The 20,871-nt window shown below is 43.5% G+C and overlaps 1 protein-coding gene across 10 annotated transcripts in view; it reads left to right on the top strand.

Moving 5' to 3' along the window:
- Positions 1-20,871, top strand: part of NIN (ninein) — a 98,347-nt gene that overhangs the window by 36,850 nt on the left and 40,626 nt on the right. For all 10 annotated transcript variants that reach the window (XM_078053667.1, XM_078053670.1, XM_078053669.1 and 7 more), the window contains 9 exons: positions 8,350-8,389; positions 9,719-9,909; positions 14,178-14,324; positions 14,792-14,959; positions 15,442-15,578; positions 15,888-16,028; positions 16,278-16,452; positions 18,937-19,047; positions 19,438-19,527. In XM_078053667.1, coding sequence (XP_077909793.1) covers positions 8,350-8,389; positions 9,719-9,909; positions 14,178-14,324; positions 14,792-14,959; positions 15,442-15,578; positions 15,888-16,028; positions 16,278-16,452; positions 18,937-19,047; positions 19,438-19,527 — 1,200 coding nt within the window. The remainder of the gene's footprint in view (positions 1-8,349; positions 8,390-9,718; positions 9,910-14,177; positions 14,325-14,791; positions 14,960-15,441; positions 15,579-15,887; positions 16,029-16,277; positions 16,453-18,936; positions 19,048-19,437; positions 19,528-20,871) is intronic.

The following is a 20,871-nucleotide window of genomic DNA, read 5'->3' as shown; positions in this document are numbered from 1 at the left end:
TTGTTAGGAGGGGCTTTTGATGTTTCAGTTCGTATATGTTGAACTAATAAAAATTGTACACATTTTAATCTTCTCAATTCAGCTTTATTCCAGCAATTTAATTCTTTCCTGTTTTATGCCAGTGATTTGATTCTTTCCTGCTGAAACAGAAAATCTCTAACCTAGCTATTAAGCATGCCTCCCCTACCATGTCTGGTTCACAAGGCCCTGAAAAGCCATCACATGGGGAAAGACCTATAATCCTAAATTTTCAGCACTAAAATGTGTATTTCAGAATTTCATTTGGAAACCCTGAAGCAGAATGTGCTAATTCACAAGTGACAAGTAGTTTCCACCATCAGGCTGATACATGCGTTCACCTTCCAATTTAGTGTGTTTATCTGGCAAATGGATTCTCTTGGGAGTCTGACCTCTCATCTCAGGTGGCATTGAAAGGAAAGTGGTTGATTTTTCTTTTTTTTATGGGATCATTATCACTCAAGGCAGTTCGGTTGGACATTCGATTCTGAAAATCCAGACCAACAAAGGGCACATTCTTGATTGCAGCATAAGGTGTGATTAATGCGACCGTTTTCATGGCTGTTTTTGCTTTACTTGGTTAAGAAACAGAAGTGAGATTTTAGGTTCCAAAGAGTACTTTTTTTTTTTCTTTTTATACGCACACCTGCAGTGGCTACTGAACTGACCTTGAATTTTAATTTTGTGCTTTCTTCTCAGGATAGGTGGAAGTAGGGAGAAACAAAACTAATGCCCAGTTCCAGTCTGTTCCTCAGACCTGGTGGGCGAGGTGGTTCCGTGACTATAAAGCAGGGCCACTTTGCTTTCTGCCCTCGTTGAAAACAGGGGACACCTTGTTAACTGTTTTCCTCCACAGGGAATAAAGCAGGTCTAGTAAGATTAGTATCGAGAGCAGGAGGCTTTAAACAATGATTTCTTCCACTATAGACAATCGTAGTGTAAGCCAAAACTGGGCAGTTTAAGTGAGGGCCTGAGAAAAGTGGAAGCCAGTTGCTTCATGTGCTCAACAATGGATGGGCAATCACGGCTTTGTGTCGGGACTGTGTGGGGAGGAAGGGGTGGGGGGGTGGGGTTTAAGAACTAAAAACGAACAAACCAACCCCCCAAACTGGCTTTACTACCCTACGGAAAATCAGACTTCGCCAAGCACTGGGAAACTGACTTCTGGTCCCCTTAACGTTCATTTTCATATAGGCCTAACCTTACAGTTAACCTTCGTGAATTCCTCGTTTATACTGGATGGAGGAAATATTTGAAGCTGGAGCAAACTTCTTAATAATGGAGCGAAGTTCTGCCAAGAACTTTTGTAGCTGAAATGGACCTATTCCTCCCATTAGATTTTCTTGTTCTAGTCTTTGGCAAAGTAAGCGGTCTCATTCCTGATGCCATTTACTTCCATCAAACGACGTGACATCATCAGGATAGCTTTTCTTATTAATGGAATTTCAGCATTTCCCTTTCTTTTTCTTAAATCTATTAGACCCTTTGGCCATTCCCAAAGATGAAACGCTCATTCAAGATGCGATTGTAGACCACTTGAAAGTGATATAAAGAAGTCCCTTCAAAGCTAATACAGTATCTCTCGTTCTAACGCAGACCACAGCTTTCCAACTTTGAGGCTTTGCTGTCCTGGGTAAGCCTTCCTGACTTGATCCCGGAGGGAATGCCCTTGGCGTTCAGCCCCCCCCCCCCATCCTTCCAGGTCAACAATTTCCAGTAATTATTCTCTAACTAGAAAATAAAAGAGACAACAAATAAAAACATTAACTAGTTAATTTTAATGATAAGAGTTACATTTTCCAACTATACCATTTTTAGGTATATTTTCCAAATGGAAAAGCGGTGTTCACTATCCACCAAGAGCAGCTCTGATGAGTAAGATCTGGTGAGCAGATGTATTAAAAAATCCCTTTCTTTAGGGACTTTAGAATCCAGTGAACCGAGAGCACTCCCCAGCCTTGGTATGAGAGGAGACTTTAAGGCTCAAACTCTTTTAAATTCAGCATTTCTTCACACTGGCAGTCCCAGAGGCGTTTTGGCAATGTAGCAGGACTCATCTAAATGCGTGTGCCGCTAAAAATCCTACATTAACTCCTGTTGTCCCCAGGACTTACTTGTAGCTTTTAATTGCTTTTAAAGATAAAGGAACTGATGGGCTTTCTGGTCATGACAGACCTGCAGCGGAGCAGCTTGTCTCTGGGTTCGGAGCGGAGAGACCGGGAGCTGGGCGGTCAGGCCTCCATTGCCTGGCGTGCCTTCAAAGGCAGGGTGGCAGGAACGAACTGAAGTCCCAGGAGGTGTGTCCCTGCGGAAACAGGGGCACTGCTGGGCGTACTGGGCTCCCGGTACCTGGCTCAGAGCAAGGGCTTTATAGATATTTAGGACTATTAGTTAAATATGCCATAGATGCCATATTTTTAGAAGTCCTCAAGTTTTGGCTATAGGCACTCTTCTAAACTGATTTCTGTGTGTGTTTTTCCAGAGACTTCCTGGGCTTAGCTAAGTACACTGCTCTCATCAAATGGACACTACAACTCCGTTTGTTTGGGGAGGTTTGTTATCCCAGTAGATTTCCTTCCTCCTTCTCTGGGCTTGCAAAGCTTTCCCCTTTCAAAAGAAGAAGAAGAAGAAGAAAACAAAACAAAACATGTGCTTAAGGCTGCTGAGATCAGTTCAGCCACCTCTGCTGGGAAAGAATAACCCCGTGTGTGCCCCCATAATCGTTTTAATTAGCCATACATTCTGCAGGGCACGAGGTCTGCGTTGGAGCAGATGACTGGTGGGGGCTGGGACTGGGCTATTGTGGGCGGGGGCCTTGCCGGGCCCAGCCTCGGGGCTGGAAGCCTGGGCTCCAAGAGGCTCAGGCCATCTGCTCTGCAGGCCAGCAAAGCAGGTGGCCCTCCCAAGAAAGCGTCCTGAAAGCAGTTTCGCTTGTGTGGCCCACATGTGCGGGGCACTCTGGCCCAGCCATAGGACAGCTAGAGTGCCGGCCACAGTGGCCAGTGTGACGTGGAGAGGCACAGCCCACGGAGTGGGTGCAGGGTTCCCTTTGTCTGCCCGAGGGGGGCTGGGGGCTGCCTTTGGTAGCAGCCATTTTGGGGCCAGGCAACCTCTGACCCTCTCCGCTCCGGCTGCTCTCAGTGGGGCTGTGGGCCAGCACGCTGGTCATGCTAATATGGAAGCACGGGCTGCCCCTGCCGGCTGCGGCCACCCACGGGGCACTGCCGCCCATGGGGAGGGTGCCCAGGGAGGCCCTGCTCCTAAGTTGAATCAAAAATTGATTGCTTCATCACGACAACCATGTTCAAAGCCGTAGCTTCTACAGAGTCTCTTTTGGGTTTGTTCCTAAAGCTGACGCTGGTCTATCTGCTGTTTCTTTTCTCTGCACTTGTCCTAGTTTTGGACACCCAAATAATAGGAGCAGTAATAGTAATACTGATTTACTTAACAGACACTTAGCTCTTAATTTGTAGCAGGCACCATTTTAAGTGCGTTCCAAATATTAGCGCACCTTTTTAGGCAGGCATTTTGAGATAATCGAGGCAGGCGGGGAGTTAAGTAACAAGTCCAAGGTTGAACAGCAAGGAAGTGGTGGAGCTGAAACTGAACTGGGGGGGGGCGGTCCAGCTCTGGAGCCCAGATCCTTACCACATCATTGTTGTGGCTGAACTAATAACAGTAGCTAACACTTCTAAGGGCCAGGCATATGCCTGCACGTTCTTGGGCCTGTGGCCCAAGCCGGGTACCCCAGGGGTCACAGAGCGCCAGAGCCAGACTTAACCCCGTCTCTCCGCTCAGCCCTTGTGCTCACGCCCTCTGCCGTTTTGCCTCCAGGGGCGGAGTAATTGAAGTCCCACAGAATGATTTGAAAACATTTATTAATACCATTTCTCCAGTGCAAGGTGATGGAAGATTTCAGGGGAAAACTTAACCCTTTTTCGTGAATTAGTCTCGAGAAAACATGCCAGCAATTGTCCCTCCTTTCTTCCCCGACTTTTCCAAAGGTTTTTGAGATTACCTCCCTTCTGATGCTCATGGCTGATCTGTGCTCAGAGGCCACCTGCCGTGCCAGGCTTTCACTGCACTGGGTAAACCAACAGCAATGAAAAGACCTTGTTCCAGAATGATGCCTTCTTTTATTGGTGCTGTTCTAGTAGGCCAATGATCTAATCCCCCCAGCCTTCCAACCTGACATCCCCCTCCCGCTGCCCCTGAGCTATGAATGAACTGAATCTCTCCCCTACCCACTCACCCCTCAAAATTGCAATTTAATAACAAACATTCAGTCACCCTGTGCTTACCTCCCCCTTATTAAAGGGACAGACCCTTGGTGGAGACTGGGGAGGGGCGCAGCACATTTCTGGGCAGCAAACCCCATCTCCAACTTGAAGCGGTCTTGGAATGAAACTACAGCCATTCAGCCTAAGTTTGCTGCTTCTAGAAGGCTGGTCCTAGCTGGATCTAGGTTTCTTACACAGGGCCACGGGAGAAATGTGTGCGTGACTGTCACCCTAGCGATTTTTTAACAAGTTCTCCCTTACCCGCCACCGCGTGCCCACAGTAGTTTGTGTGAGATTGTTTAAGCTGCCTGAGCTGCCTGGGCTTCAGAAGGCGGGGCTGAACCTGATGCCACCCGGTTAAGCTACCTCCAGGGTGTCCCGGTCTCAGGCCCCCATTCGGGTCTCCGACCAGTGTCCCTGATCTTTCCGCACTCCGCTAAGCTCAGGAGGCGCCGGCAGGAACCGCACCTGGGCCTCCTGCGAGGCCTCCTCTGTCCCAGGTCACAGGGCAGGACGAGGCCGCAGACATCACAGACAGGAAATTCATTTGGTGAGAATTTGAGGGCAGGTGGGTAAAAGAAATAGCAAGGTCGGACCTGTTCCTATTGCGTGAACGTCTAGAATAGCAAAGGAAATATAATCGTTTGCCACATTCCTTCAACCAAATGCACCAATTTTGATTATGTCTGTTTCCTTCCAGTCTTTGTCTTATTGTATAAATATTTTTGCTAGCAGCAGTCATAGTATAGAGAGCGTTTTTGTTACGGTCTTTCATTTAACATTTCATATTTTTCCATCTCCTACATGGTTTTATAATTATAGTTTTAATGACTACATTATGATGGATAATTGTAGTTTGTGCCCCATTGTTGAGGGTTTAAATTGTTTTCTGTACTCTTACAAAGAGTGCTAAATGTACATATCTATGCATATGCATTTTTCCTTTGACTTTACTATCATTAGAAATCATATGAAATTACTGGGTCGAAGAGTATGGACGTTTTTATGGCTTTCAAACATGAAGCAATTTTCTTTACTAAAAGGGTAATGTCCATCCACATTGCTACCAGTAACATTTTAACAGGCCTATTTTAAATCATAACCTTGATGGTAATAGGACTCCTATCTTAAATACGGCTAATTTAATGGGAACAAAGTGATTCCTTGGTTTTAATTTATACTTCTTTGCTATTGAAATGAGTCTTTCCCCATATTTGTTTAATTGTGTTGCCTTTTATGTGAATTGTCTGTCTGTATTCTTTGCATATCTGCTGGACTTGGCATTTTTCTTACAAATTTATATGAATAACTGATACTTTCCCAGGGCCACCCAATTTAACGCCTTAAGTTTAAACATGGTAATAAAAATAAAATCTAGCAAAATAAATTTAATAGATACTACATAAACACATGAAATAAGGTTTTATAGTGCTTATTATGTGCCAAGCACAATTCTAAGCATTCTGCCCAACTCTGTGAAATATGTACTACTATATTCCCATTTTGTAGATGGAGAAACTGAGGCAAAAGCAATTCATAAATGTGTCCAGGCCAAATTCAGTAGATAAGGCAGTCTGGCTCCCATGTCCCCACACTCTTATTAGTTAGGAGGAAGAATCAGGGAAGGAGGGCAGCAGGGAATACTGTCTGAGAAGTGAATCAGATATAAGCATCCAGTCCCATAGACTCATGAAATATTTGAAACAGTATATTGGAGCCTCTTGCACCTCTGAACTAATTGCTCACTATTTTAAAGTGAATTGAGAGGTGAGCAAATGTAAGAAATAAACCTTTCTGTCACTGTACGCACCTCATTATGTTAGGAATTGTTACCGAGGGTTTTTTGAAGGTGTGTGTTTGCATTTTTCCATCTGTTTATCCTAGTGGGGGCTCCCTTTCTTGTTTGGGTCCAGTGATGATGCATATTCTCCTGTTACTTTTCCTGTCCATTTGTGCTGTTAAAAAATTGTCCCCTTCTCATGATTTTAGTAGGTTTTATTTTGAACGGTGGTTCTTAGATCATAGAAACCCATTTTATTTGTTTTAGGTGGACTTAAGGGATTCCATTTTAGGGTGCTTCCAACTTATATGCTGAATAATAAATTTTCACAATGTGGGGTGCCAAAGTATAAGAATTTAAATCTTCGCTCTGTGGGTGAGGAAATAGATACGCTGGGACAGACAGGCAGGCTGCTTTTATTAGTGGAGCTTTATTGATTTAAATCATTTCATATGACAATGGTTGAATTCTGCCCAGAACCAATAGTGTAAGAAAAACTGTACATTGGGCTGCTTACCCCACTGCTCCTTCCGTACCCCCACTGTGCCTCATACATCCACCAAGTCGGCACTGTGTCTTTATGAGGAAATGTTGACTGCTAAAATTGTAATCACAGACAAGCAAAAATCACACTGTCCCCTAATTCTGTTTCCATAACTACCATGTATATTAGCAACTTGCAGTTGTAATCTGAAGGAGTCGTAGTGAACTTCTGCATTTCGAGTCACGGCAAGAATGACCCATCTCAGCATCGTCAGTTTGGAGTTTCAGTATAGTGTGGCAGAACCGGGGAGACTCTCTGGTGCTAGCTTCAGTCTCTTTTTAAGTAAAATATGGAACTGTGAAACCCTGGGAGATCGCTGTCCTTTAGTTAATTGGAGAGGACCAGCATAGGTGAGTATGGGGAGGAAGAAAGTAGATGACCTCAACTCATCTCGGCTTGAATGAGATACCGAAAGTCAACATTCAAGCTAAGGATTTTGGGTGGCGCACTGTTTGCCATGAGAGATCCAAGCTCTTGGAGACGAGTTCATCAGGTGTATTTTCCTGTTGCATTTCTTTAGGATCCCAAGAAATCAGATCGTCTTGTATAGTTCAGCCATCACAGAGAAAGGGCTGGGTATTTGTTATCAAAGGCAGCTTCATTCATCAGGTTGGATCTCTGCTGAGACAGCAGCCAGCTTTCAAAAGGGGGGCTACCCCGTTTCTCAACAGGGTTTCCTGCAATGGTTGTAGACCCTCCCAACAGGAGTGATTAGGCAGCTCGCTGGCCAGCCAAAGGCCACCGTGGACCTACTCGTTGCCACTGACCGGAAGTAGACCTGTGCTGTGCTTGGCCGGTGGAGCAAGGGCTGGAGTTGTTCTGATTTGTGCCCTTGGCTCGGTGCTCTTGTGCAGTACACGGATTACAAATGTGTGCTGTGACTTGAAAAAGACCCAGTAGTAACACAGCACAATAGGGGCAAGATGGTCCAGTTCAGGTAATTTTCACGGCTTCTAATGCAATTTACCGGTAACATACATTTTATTTAACTTGAGCTTTCTAGCCTACCTGTTTTGGGTTGTGTATCTGTCTCCTTCCTCACTGTGTCACAGACACACTAGGCTCATTTTTGCCTCTGTGCTTCGGCAAACAGTGGCTTCTCCTTCCTTTTCACATGGCTCTCTCCAGCTCACCCTTCAGGCCTCAGTTTAGATGTTGCTTCTTTCAGGAAGTCTACCCTGATCTCCCGAGTCTGGAGGATCCCATTTAGGTACCCTCATTAACATTTTGAAAACTTGCCCATCGTAACACTTAATACGCTGCAATATTGTACTTTCTGTGTTCTTGTGTGCATGTCTTCATTTAGCATATTAACTTCTCAAGGCAAGAAATGTGTTCTGTTCATAGTCGTATTCTGAAGATGTACCATAATACCTCGCACCCAGTACACATTGAAGAACAAATTCATAAATGCATGGTATGAATTTTTGTTGGTTGATGGATTCTGAATATTTGCTTTGGCTTTGTTTTATTGGCTGTGATAGGCTTTGCTGTTGAATGAGTCAATTTGCAAATGCGAAAGGCAAATCCCTAGTGAAATAGTGCAGCCGGCTATGTGGTGTTTCTTGAGTCTCTTCTTGATTGGCTGGTTGACTCAGGAGAGCCCACCTGGAGGGTTCTGAGTCATGTGACTCACCCAGGTGATGATTTCAGAGCCAGGGAGTGTTCTGATCTTGGAAAGACTGAATATGTACTAACGCACACTAATCTTCTCTTGCCTTCTCTAGCACTGGAAGACACAACGCAGTGAGGAGTATGAAGCAGAAGGTAGGAACCAAGTGTGTGTCGGGCTCTGCTGGTCGCAGGGCACTCAGACTCCACACCCCCTTTCCTGCAGCTCTCAGCCTTCTTCCCAACAGCCTCGCTTGCTGGAGGCCAGCCAAGAAGTAACCCTGAGAACAACAGCCATAAAAAATACTCATTCCCAGGGGAAAGTTCATAGTTTTAAAACCCTAGCATTTAACCTCATGCAAGGTATGGCAACTAAGATGTGGAATTTTACTTATGGGTCAATTACTCTCTTAAACAAACTTTGAAATTAATCTATGAGCAGTCCTAAACTAAATAGAGACCTATTAAAACGCACCCATTGACAAGTTTCAGATGGATGGACGAAGCCGCAGAACGTGTTGAACTGCTGGGGCCAGCAGATGGCACTGTGGTTCAGCTGCCAGAACCTGCTCCCACTTCTCAGGCTACCCTGGCGAAACTCCACTTAAGAGTAATTACTGTGTGTTCTCCAGGTCTCTAACCTGGAAAGACACAGCAGTAATGAGCTTAATTTCTTCAATAAATAGTAAGGGTAGCACTAAATGCACTTCTCAGCCTCCTAAGGTTCTTCCAGGCACACAAAATTGTGCCAGTAATTATCTCATGATTGAGTAATGACTTTAGAAATGTCTAACATGTAAGTGAAAAATTTACCTTGAAGTGAGAACTTTGAATAGAGGCTAAATACATTTTGATTTTTAAATAAGTCTGATCCTTAAGCGTTCAAATAAAACCTATCCTTAATGTTAAATGATTAGTAACATGCAATTTACAACCATTTATTCTTTCAAGTGGGTTTGTCTGTAGGGCAGAATATTTGAAGGTGTAAAGATTTGGAAACAGGATAATCCTGAGACTTTTATGATTATGTTATGATACTTATCATGAAATCATTTCCTTCTCAGTAAAAGCACTTCTAGTGCTTCGACTAGAAAGAGCGGCAATAGTGACGTCTGGTAGCTATAGTTGGGGCAGGGCATAGAAATCTCTCTGGACTGGCTCTCAACTAGCCTTCTCCCCCAGTCACACCGAAGCCTTAAGCCTGTGCTTGCTTTCAGTTGGAATAAAACAAACCTAGAACCTTGGTATGCCTGCGCAGGAGGTGTTTCTTGCATGGTGTAGAAAAAAAGGTGCCTCTTCACTCCAGTTGCAGCCCAAGAACCTGTGGTTCTATTTCATGTGAACTGCAGACTCAAATCAAAATGGAATCCGCATTGATAGTCTCTTTCCTGTAATATTGACTTTCAAAAAGCACAATTTTCTTTGAGGATAGGCTCTCTCTTTGCAATTCCTTTGCGGACAGCACAATAGATGTTTTTATTTCAGGTCAGTTAAGATTTTGGAACCCAGACGACTTGAATGCCTCACAGAGTGGGTCTTCCGCTCCCCAAGACTGGATAGAAGAGAAACTGCAGGAGGTTTGTGAAGACTTGGGGATCACCCGTGATGGTCACCTGAACCGAAAGAAGCTGGTCTCCATCTGTGAGCAGTATGGTCTGCAGAATGTTGATGGAGAGGTAAGTCTTACCTCATACTTTTATTCAGAAATAATCATGATAACGTCTAGACTGGCCACAGGCTAGGAAGAGCCATATGTTGGCTTCCTGCCACATGTTACAGAGACTCCAGTCTCTTTTTTCTCTAGGAAGTAAGCCATGAAGATTCTTCCTGGAGAAGCTCATGTTGTGTTATGGAAAACAAACAAAAAACAAAAAAACCCTGACAATAGCTGACACCCACTGAGCCCCTCGCTGTGCTAAGCATGTTACCCCACGTCATTATCAGCCATGACCTCAGTGCAGCCACGATGGCAGATACATTTGTAGAAGTGGCTTTCACAGAGCAAATGTGGGAAAGACCCGGAGGACAGATTACGCAGGGAGCTGAGAAGATTGGAACTGGGCGAGTATTTCAAAGGCCAGGCTGATGAGTTTAGGTTTTTGGAGCGAAGATCTCATTATCAACCACAGAATGAGTAATATGTAGGACAGACTTCGATACTGAGGGTGGTCTGAGCTGCTTTTGTGGGGTATATTGGTGTTGGGACAGCCTGTGGCTAGGGGCCCAGCCGGGAGCCATCACAATATTCTGGTCATAAGGAAATGAAAAAGGGTAGGTTGGTGGTTTTGAACATATACAGAAGAATCTTGAAGGAGCCCCCAAAAGACTCCTGCTTGATAAGATTCTGAGCTTTGCCTTTTCTGAAGAATTAAGAGGGGAACTGGCAGGACTGGGTGCGTGAATAGCCATGAAACATGAGAATATAAATAATTCTAAGATTTGTCTTTCAAAGAGCTGAAAATAAGGAGGGACTCAGAGGTTGGGGCTGCAGTTGTAGTTGGGGGAATCTTTGATTATAATGATATTTGAAACCAATATTGTCTGCTTGCTCAGGGGCTATGTGGTATTATTTTCCTAAACTAGATATTTATCATCAAAAGCTACCAAGTAGCCGAATTTGCAGAAAAGCTTTTCCCCTCCTTCTCCCTAGAATATGTGACTGTTCTGTACCCTTTGACTATCTTTTTAATGGCTCAGTGGTCATTTATTTTTCAGTGTTGCTTGTTGAGTCATAAAATTAAATTCATCCTAAATTATAAACCAGTGCAGTATGCAGAACCTTGGGTGGTTTTGCCGAGAAATACTGCACACACTTGGATTATTTATCTAAGAGCAATTCTTGGAATAAACTGTAGCCGTTTGCGGAGTGTTACATTTTCTTCTGTTGTGGAGTTTCCAAAGCCCAGGAAAAAAAGTAGCCCATTTAGTTATTTTCCTCCGATCGGAGGATGAGTAAAAGATTACTCATTGAATATAGCTTTTACTTAATGTTTCCCCCCGCCAAAAAAAATCATGAAATACTATAGTACTTCATACTACTGGCTCTAGACCACAGAGGAGCTGAAAGTTCAAGATGATCTCATCACCCTGTAACTTGGGATCATAGGATTTCATGGCCAAAAGCAATTTTAGATTTTTAGACCTCTCATTTTATAGATAAAAAAGTGATGTCCCTGCTGCTTGTTGCCATTACCATGAAGGGGAACTAGATTCCCTGTCTCACGTACCCTGCTTTCCAGAAGCAAGGACAACTGTAGGGCGGGGATGGCAAACTATTGCCCTAGATGCCAAATATGGCCCAAAGTTTTGGGGGTTTTGGTTTTTTTCCTTTGGCCTGCCCAATGTTTAAAACTTGAACTTTTGCTACACTTTTTTTTTTTTTTTTAAATCAGGAGATTTTTCTAAGAACCAGAATATTTGACTTCATTGTGCGAGCAGTGAGAGGTGGCCGGCGAGCTCCTTTGGACAGGGCATGCACTCACGTGCTGCTCAGTTCCCTGCTTTAAATGGCGCCACTCTGTGATGTCTCAAGACCACCCGGCCTTATTAATCTACGTTGCCTTCCTGGCTTCTCTGGGTATTTGGGTCTGTTAACCCTAGTCTGGTGCGTCATTTCCCAGCTGACACACTGGGAGATCAACCATCCGAGACCCAGCTGGTGTGTCATGAGGAGTAAGAATGTCCTCTGGGTTCTAGATTTGGCTCCTGCACAGGGCCCATTGCCCATTTGCCTTGCATTCTGTTCAGCCCAACCCTGCCTTCTGAATCCACAGCCATCTCTTCGCCACTTGCCCGCTCCCCTGTGTACAATTACTGGCAGGACTCACTTGCTCCGCTACTTTGAACAGATGAGGTGATGGGTTTTTTTAGGCAATCTGGAAGCTATGCGTCGACTTGGCTAAGGTCACAAGTCCCCAAGCAGTGTGGAGCTAAGGTTAGAGCTGAAATAATGCTTGTTAACTTCGGTCAGTGCACCTGGATTTACTGTGACTTCTGGCTTGGTGGTCCTGAAAGCCTAGTCCTCCAAGAAAGTGGTCTTCTGGTTGGTAAGAGCAAGACAGAAATGCTAAGGGATCTTAGTAACCCCAGAATCTCACCCCAAACACCTTTCCATTGGTTTTACCATTTAATTCTCTATTAAGAACTGTTCTTCTTCCAAAGATTTCCACTCTTTAGAATGGTTTCTTAAAAAAAAAAAAAAAAAAAAAAAATGGTTTCTTATTTCTGAGACCTCTCCAGAGGAAGTGGTATTTAAAAAAAGGATAGAGACAGATGTTCCCTATTGGATGTGAATTGGAAAGAAGCATTTGAAATAAATGCCTCAGGCACTTCCATGAAGAATAAAATAAACAGCTATGAGACGACAAACCCTAGCAATAGTCCAGACTTATGAAATGAATCGTCAAAATTTAAAGATGTGTCACAAAGAGGCCTTTGTTAGAATGGATCCAGTTGCAGACTCTAATGCCTCATGAGTAATTTTGCTGCTTAATCGGTTTCCTTGCCCCTCAACAACATGCGCATCACCTGAGAGCTTGTCAGAGATGCAGAATATCAGACCCCCTATATCAGAGTCTGCATTTTAACAAGATCCTCAGGTGATTTGTACAACGGAGGAGTTTCTGTATAGAAAAACCTTAGGCCCCCCCCCCCAGAGTAAAGAGGAATCCAACTGCCAGGAAAAAGGAGATCATTGCCTTTCCTCCCTGTTTTGTGGTATCAGTGACTCATATGCTGCTTTATTCATCCCTTTATATTCCTCTGTTGAGCTAGGGGACAAACCACCTCCTAGGCAAGCCTCTGGAAGGGACTATAATCCAGTTTCTCCTTCCCCAGTTATGTGATGAGGACTACTTATTGTTAGAGGGTACAAAATAGCCAGGCAAAATTCCCTTCTCTTTACATCTCTGGGATCCTTCCATTGGACACACACAAAATCTGTCTTATCTGATCTTCATTTCTCCTGTGCTAAAGCATTAAAACAAATAAAAACCCAAAACATGCAATGTTGTTCCAAGTAGTGCTCTTAATCCCAAGTCCTGGGTTTCAGACCCAAACTCTTAGATAATTGCAATCTGTCCCAGACTAAATTGTGCTGTTCTAACATACCAATTTCAAAAATTCAACATAAGCAAAATATCGTGTAAAGTCACCACAATATAATGGCTTAATGTCTGTCCAGACTTTTTTTTTTTTTTTAAGAGAGGTAGGGGAGGGGCAGAGGGAGAGAGAGAATCTTTTTTTTTTTTTTTAAAGATTTTATTTATTTGAGAGAGAGAGAATGAGAGAGAGAGAACACATGAGAGGGGATAGGGTCAGAGGACGAAGCAGACTCCCTGCCGAGCAGGGAGCCCGATGCGGGACTCAATCCAGGGACTCCAGGATCATGACCTGAGCCGAAGGCAGTCGCTTAACCAACTGAGCCACCCAGGCGCCCCGGGAGAGAGAGAATCTTAAGCAGGTTCCACGCCCAGTGTGGAGCCTGACGCGGGACTCCATCTCATGACCCTGAGATCATGACCGGAGCTGAAATCAGGAGTCAGACACTTAACCGACTCTGCCACTCAGGTGTCCCCAGTCCAAACTTATTTCTATTATTACAACACTGGGAAGCTATACCTTTATCTTTTTAAAGTAAATTTTTAGTCCATAGAATAATCTATAGCAACATTAAAGATTACCCATTTTAGGAGTATGAATAAGAGAAAAAACAGTTGATTGCTAAATTGCGTAAGATTATGAAAATGGACGTTTACTTTGTGGAGGAGGAAGGATGTATTACTGAAAAGGAAAATAAATTCAGTGACATGAGAATAAAGGGACATGTTCTATTTCTGGAGCCTTAGGGTCAACAGTGGTGCCAATTTCTACTGGCCACAGATGTACTTTGGGCCTTGTGTTATTTTGAGGGAAATACTGAAAGTAAGTGGTTACTATTTTCTAGGTGCTTGAGGAAGTCTTCCATAATCTTGATCCTGACGGTACAATGAGTGTAGAAGATTTTTTCTATGGCTTGTTCAAAAATGGAAAATCCCTCACACCATCAGCATCTACTCCCTATAGACAGTTGAAAAGGCACCTCTCCATGCAGGTAAGAAATAAATCGGAAGTGATTTCTCCGTGAGTAGAAGTTAAAACCCATTTGAATAGTTTGTAATGAACTAACCTGTTGTCTGAAGAAGAAGGAGAAGGAGAAAGAAGCAAAAAAAGAAGAAAGACTAAACCACTGGGAAGGAGAAGTTGGGTTTGAAAAATGACCATAAATTACAGCGTGGGAAGCCACTAATTATGCCCCTTAATGTTAGCTGTGGGTCAGAAGAAACCTGGTGTTAAGTAGAGACACGTCTGTGTCAAGGGACTTGCTACCCGATCAACTGTTTTTGATAAGTTTTGCATTCTTGACTCACTTGGGAAAGAAAGATCAAAGGGGCTGCATGACCTGTTTTTCTAGTAGCGTTAGAGAGCCATCTCTTCTGCTCATTGTGGTCAAGGCTGTCCAGTTTGGGTCAACGTCTGGTTGAAATGCCTAACCTGGCTCAAGTCTCTTTCTTCTTCCAGTCCTTCGATGAGAGTGGCCGACGCACCACAACCCCATCAGTGATGACGAGTACCATTGGCTTTCGGGTCTTCTCCTGCCTGGATGATGGGATGGGCTACGCATCCGTGGAGAAAATACTTGACTCCTGGCAGGAAGAGGGCATTGAGAACAGCCAGGAGATCCTGAAGGTATGGCAGCTAACATGGGAGAAAAAGGACAAATTGGGCAAGGGCTGAAAAATTCCAGTGTTTTTGAAACTGATTTGATTTGATTTCTCCTTAATGATTCTTCTTTTCACAAGATCTCAGAGATAAGAGGTAACTTTTCTTACCCCGTTTGACCAGGAGTCTGTTGCTAACTACTTTCCATGTTTTAACTCCTAAACTATTGACAAGTGCGGTGCTCTTAACTGATCTCTGGTTGGTAAAGATTAGAGTCACACTATTGTATTTATTTACAGTAGCAGATAGTATTTTTTTAAACATGCAAATAAGTACGTTGTTTCCTCAGAGAGATCTTAGATTGAAGATTGTCCCTAAGCAGTCACTAAAGAAATGTAATCATCCAGCTTCTTGACTATACATCCACTTCTCTGAGTTTGTATACCCTTCGCTGCTTCCACTTTAGAGGACAGAACTTATAATGGTCTTTAACTTGTTCTGATTTCTAGGCCTTGGATTTCAGCCTTGATGGAAATGTCAACCTGACAGAATTGACACTGGCTCTTGAAAATGAACTTCTGGTCACCAAAAATGGCATTCACCAGGCGGCTCTGGCCAGCTTTAAGGCTGAGATCCGACATTTGCTGTGAGTTGGGTAGAAGGTTCACCTGCCCCGTTCCCTTTCCCACTTGTGCAACAAGTCCTTTAGATGCCTGTGATGCATTCTGTAGGCGGATGTGGCTTGTCTCCTAGCATATCACCACTGCGAAAACGAGGTAACGCTTAGATTTGCGTTAGGCTTTTGAAGGGAGCCATGGAAATGTCTTTCTGTTTGGAAGGGTTCTGGTTGTCTTGGTTTTGGTTTTGTACTGAAGCAAGCCAGATGAGAGCTTTTCTGGGTCTCCTTGTTGCTTAGAGACAGTTTCCCTTGAACTCGGTCTATTTCTCATTCTAGGGAGCGGGTTGATCAAGTGATCAGAGAAAAAGAGAAGCTACGCTCAGATCTGGACAAGGCTGAGAAGCTCAAGTCTCTCATGGCTTCAGAGGTGGATGATCACCATGCGGCCATAGAGCGGCGGAATGAGTACAACCTCAGGTGTGACTGGTAGGGCCACGTCCCTCCCTCCCACCACCCTGGCCCCTCTCGGTGGGGCTCAGCCTGTCTGCCTGGTTGGCCACACCCGGCTGGAGGGCCGTAGGTGTGGTCAAGCCTAAAGGAAAGCGGGACACATTAGATCCTTCAAGGAGCTTCCCATCTCTGTGACTTTCTGTTTCCATTTTTGGTGGATCTGCATTGGACCTCTGAGGGACTTGATGGCAGCTCATTGGCCTTCCTTTCTCACAGGAAACTGGATGAAGAGTACAAGGAACGGATAGCAGCTTTAAAGAATGAACTCCGGAAGGAGAGAGAACAGATCCTGCAGCAGGTGAGCAAGCAGCGTTTGGAACTTGAGCAGGAAATCGAAAAGGCAAAAACAGAAGAGAACTACATCCGGGACCGCCTTGCTCTCTCTTTAAAGGTAATCCTCCTATTAGGTCTCTGGCCTGTGTCCCTGCTGGGGATACTGCCTGGAAAACTAGGGCTCCATAAGAGGATGGTCTGCACAAGGCTCAGTCCCAGGATTCCCGGAAGTTTGCCTTGCTGAGTCATGACCCAGACATGGCCAAGCCCCTGCTGGGATCCAGATTTCAGGAGTAGCCAGGTTTCTGGTTTGCTGACAGTGCTGATTAGTGTATCTTGTTCTTCTTCCCCCCCAAGTTGCACTGAGTCCTTAGGGCTGTTGGACACCTGGTCGAGGCCCTCTCCGTTCCCTGTCTCCCACCCCAGGTCAGAGCAGATGGCATTAGCTCCTGCCACACAGAGCTCAGCAGCTTTGTTTCTTTGCTTCCAAATATGTCTTTTGCCTTACACATCCTCCTCTCCTTTCCTGTGTCTCAGGAGAGGAAGCGATCTTTCTCTTCATTGGACTGTGGTACAGTGTAGCAGTGTAGTCTAGAGATAAAGGGGGCCCGTTGTGGACTCAGTCTGCCTAGTTCCATTCGGGATACCACTCCGTACTGGAACACCTTGATCACGTTATCCCAGCCTGTTTCCTTGTGTAGAAAGGAGCATATTTAAATATGTGGATTAAATGAGATGCTGCATATGCAGTGTTTGGAAGGTAATAAATATACAAAGAATATTAACTGTTGTTCCTGAAACTCCACACATGAAAAACTGAGCGAATTCTCCCACCCTCACCATCAAATTGCTTCCTTTTCGGAATTTTCTCCTTCATCTACATCATGACCATGTGCTGTCACAGAAGCTAAAATCCTCAGTCATCCTCACTCATCGGTCTCTCAGACCTGCCGATGCGTTGAAAGGTCTCTCAGATTTATCCCCTTCATCTCCGTCTGCAACCTCTGCAGAGGTTCGGAATTCATCAGAATTTCTCAGCTGACCTGTGTGCACCTTTTCTTCCATCTCCCCACCGTCCCTGTGACCCCCAGAGTTACCTTACCGAAGAACTGACTGAAGAGCATGCTGTTACGCTTCGTTCAAGTGCAGCGTGGTAGCCCCGAAGGCCCCTGGCACGGAGCCTGGCCTCCTGCTTTTCCAACCACAGGTCCCACCAGTAGCCTCCCGCCCCCCAGCCATGGCCCTGAGCCCACCGCAACTGCCCTCAGCTCTCTTGGTTCCTCAGCGGGTCTTTAGGCTCCTTCACTGCTTTCTCCAACACGGCAGACCACAGGACTCTTTCATTCCCATGATGCTTGCTTTTTTCTTGCCAGAAGAGAAGGCATCACGGATGACCGTATCTACATCTGTCTCCCTCCCCACAGTCCAGATTGTGTTTTCCCTGTGGTCAGCAACAGAATCGGATTGGTTAGTTGCCAGAGCACCAGCACAGGCCTGATACGCAGAGATTGCTCCTAACTGTTTTGACATCTAAATTTAGAAAGATTAGAGTTTTAGAACTGGCATTTTGGGAGAAGGTGGGGTTTTTTTTGTTTTTTTTTTTAAAGGAAAAAAAACTCTTCAAACACATTCTTTTTTTATTCCATATTGCTATGTGAGGGTGTGAACTAGAATGTATTAAAAATATACTGGCTTTATATTCTTTTGGCAAAATATACTTTGAAAATAATGTTCTTCCAATTAGCCTTTAACACTGGAACAGAACATACGTCTAAATGCACGTCTGTGAGGTTTAATTTATTTTTTTAAGCAAATGTGGGTAGAAATCTAACAAGTATTATATATACAGGAAAAAAAAAACATCTTTTGTGGACTTCGGTTGATGTGTTATTTTATTATAATAATTTAAACATACAAGTTATGAAAAACCTTTATGTGCAGCTTTTATAGCATCAATAAAATTGATTTTCATTATTCTACTTTTTATACTTTTCTGAGTTCTCTTTTGCTATCAGATGAACAAGGTTTCCTGCCACCAATTTTGACAATATATTGAGAATGTTTTTCATGTCATTAAAGATTATATTGCGATGCTATCCAATAGAAATACAGTGCAAGCCATATATGTAACTTCACATTTTCAAATGGCTGCATAAAATGAAACAGGTGAATTTAATTCTGAATTTTATTTAATGCAGTATTTCTAAAACATTATTTTGACACATAATATACAAAAATTATTATTGAGCCATTTTACATTTTTGCCTTAACTTCTCAAAATCTGGTGTTTTATATACTTAGAGTACATCTCAGTTTGTGCTATACACATATTTCAAGTGCTCACTACCCACATGTGACTGCTAGTCGCTGCCATATTAGACAGCATCATTCTGTAGGATCAAAGAAAGAGGAGGCAGACTTTTGGGTTATAAGGTAAATATCAATTTTTTTATATTTACTTTTGTTCTCTCTAATCTACTGAAACTTTCAAGATGAACAAATTCTCTCAATCTAGGGCACGAATTTATGCATCCTATAAAAAGATACAACAGTTTGCTTATTTTTAGTTCAGTGTCCATTTAATTTCCCCTAATTTCTTCAGGAAAACAGTCGTCTAGAAAATGAGCTTCTGGAAAATGCAGAGAAGTTGGCAGAGTATGAGAATCTGACAAACAAACTCCAGCGAAATTTGGAAAACGTGTTAGCAGAAAAGGTAAATCTGTTTAAATTTGATCTCCTGACACGCAGCCCAAAGTGTAGTTTACTCAAAAGAGCAGAAGCAATGCCACCAAGGAAATGTCTATGAGGGAAGTATTTAGATGGTTCAAGGAGGCCGTCGGTTTGGCAGGGATGTAATTTCAGAGCTTGGATACGAAGGAAACATTGCCTAGCACTGAGAAGTGATCCCTGCCTTAGTTGAACACATCACTCTAGTATGTTCTTCCCATCATCCAGTTGGTAATGTTCTGCTTAAATGTCACATTCCTTTCATACTCAAGAGACCATACTCTGCGTGAACACCAGAAAGTGGGGCCTTTGGTGGGTTAAAGGTCTAAGAGGGACACTTGGGGAAAATGAAAACTATGTCCTTTTCCTTTTCTAGTTTGGTGACCTTGATCCCAGCAGTGCTGAATTCTTTCTGCAAGAAGAGAGGCTGACGCAGATGAGAAATGAATATGAGCAGCAGTGCAGGGTGAGTGACTAAAGAGAACCTAATACGTGGAAGAGGGCCTGGGTTCAAATCCCACTTCATCATTTACTAGTGACCATAAGCAAGTCACTTAATAATCTGTGGGTGCCTCAGTTCCTCATCTGTAAGATTGGTAAACATAAGGGTACCCTCTCAGTAGGTTGTTGTGAAGAGTCAATGAGTGAATATTTGTAAAGTGCTTAGAACAGAGCCTGGAACATAGTAAGCACTTAACCCAAATGTTAGCTGTTATTATCTAGTATCCCCAAAATATTAGGGAATCAGGCAAACTGCATTTAAGTCTGCCTTATCTAGGTCAGAAATTGCTAGTGCTTAGAGGAGAATATAGTTTTATTCCAAGTGGAGAAATATGTGGTCATGTTGATGCCTTAATCAAACACTGCAGACCTAATCTGATGTAATTTGCTTTTGTCCTGTGGTTTTTGGGGTTTTTTTTCTGAATACATTCCTTATTTTATTCACAAAATGCAAATAAAGCAAAACCACTCAAGTCTTTAGCCAGTAAATCATCACAAATTCCTACCAGAACTGGCACAAAAACAGACATATAGACCAATGGGAACAGAATAGAGAGCCCAGATATGGACCCTCAACTCTATGGTCAAATAATCTTCGACAAAGCAGGAAAAAATATGCAGTGGAAAAAGGACAGTCTCTTCAGTAAATGGTCCTGGGAAAATTGGACAGCCTCAGGCAGAAGAATGAAACCGGACCATTTCCTTACACCATACACAAAGATAAACTCAAAATGGATGAAAAACCTCAATGTGAGACAGGAATCCAAAATCCTAGAGAACATAGGCAATAACCTTTCGACATTGGCCACAGCAACTTCTTTCATGACACGTCTCCAAAGGCAAGGGAAACAAAAGCGAAAATGAACTTTTGGAACTTCATCAAGATAAAAAGCTTCTGCACAGCAAAGGAAACAGTCAACAAAACAAAGAGGCAACCCACGGAATGGGAGAAGATATTTGCAAATGACACTACAAAGGGCTGGTATCCAAGATCTATAAAGAACTTCTCAAACTCAACACCCAAAAAAACAAATAATCAAGTCCAAAAAATGGGCAGAAGACATGAACAGACACTTCTCCATAGAAGATATACAAATGGCTAACAGACACATGAAAAAAATGTTCATCATCCTTAGCCATCAGGGAAATTCAAATCAAAACCACATTGAGATACCACCTTACACCAGTTAGAATGGCAAAAATTGACAAGGCAAGAAACAACAAATGTTGGAGAGGTTGTGGAGAAAGGGGAACCCTCTTACACTGTTGGTGGGAATGCAAGTTGGTACAGCCATTTTGGAAAACAGTG

This window comes from Halichoerus grypus, chromosome 8, assembly GCF_964656455.1.
Source record: "Halichoerus grypus chromosome 8, mHalGry1.hap1.1, whole genome shotgun sequence".
NCBI classification, from domain to species: Eukaryota; Metazoa; Chordata; class Mammalia; order Carnivora; family Phocidae; genus Halichoerus; species Halichoerus grypus.
Note: the sequence above shows the minus strand (reverse complement) of the source record. Positions and strands in the feature narration are given on the sequence as shown.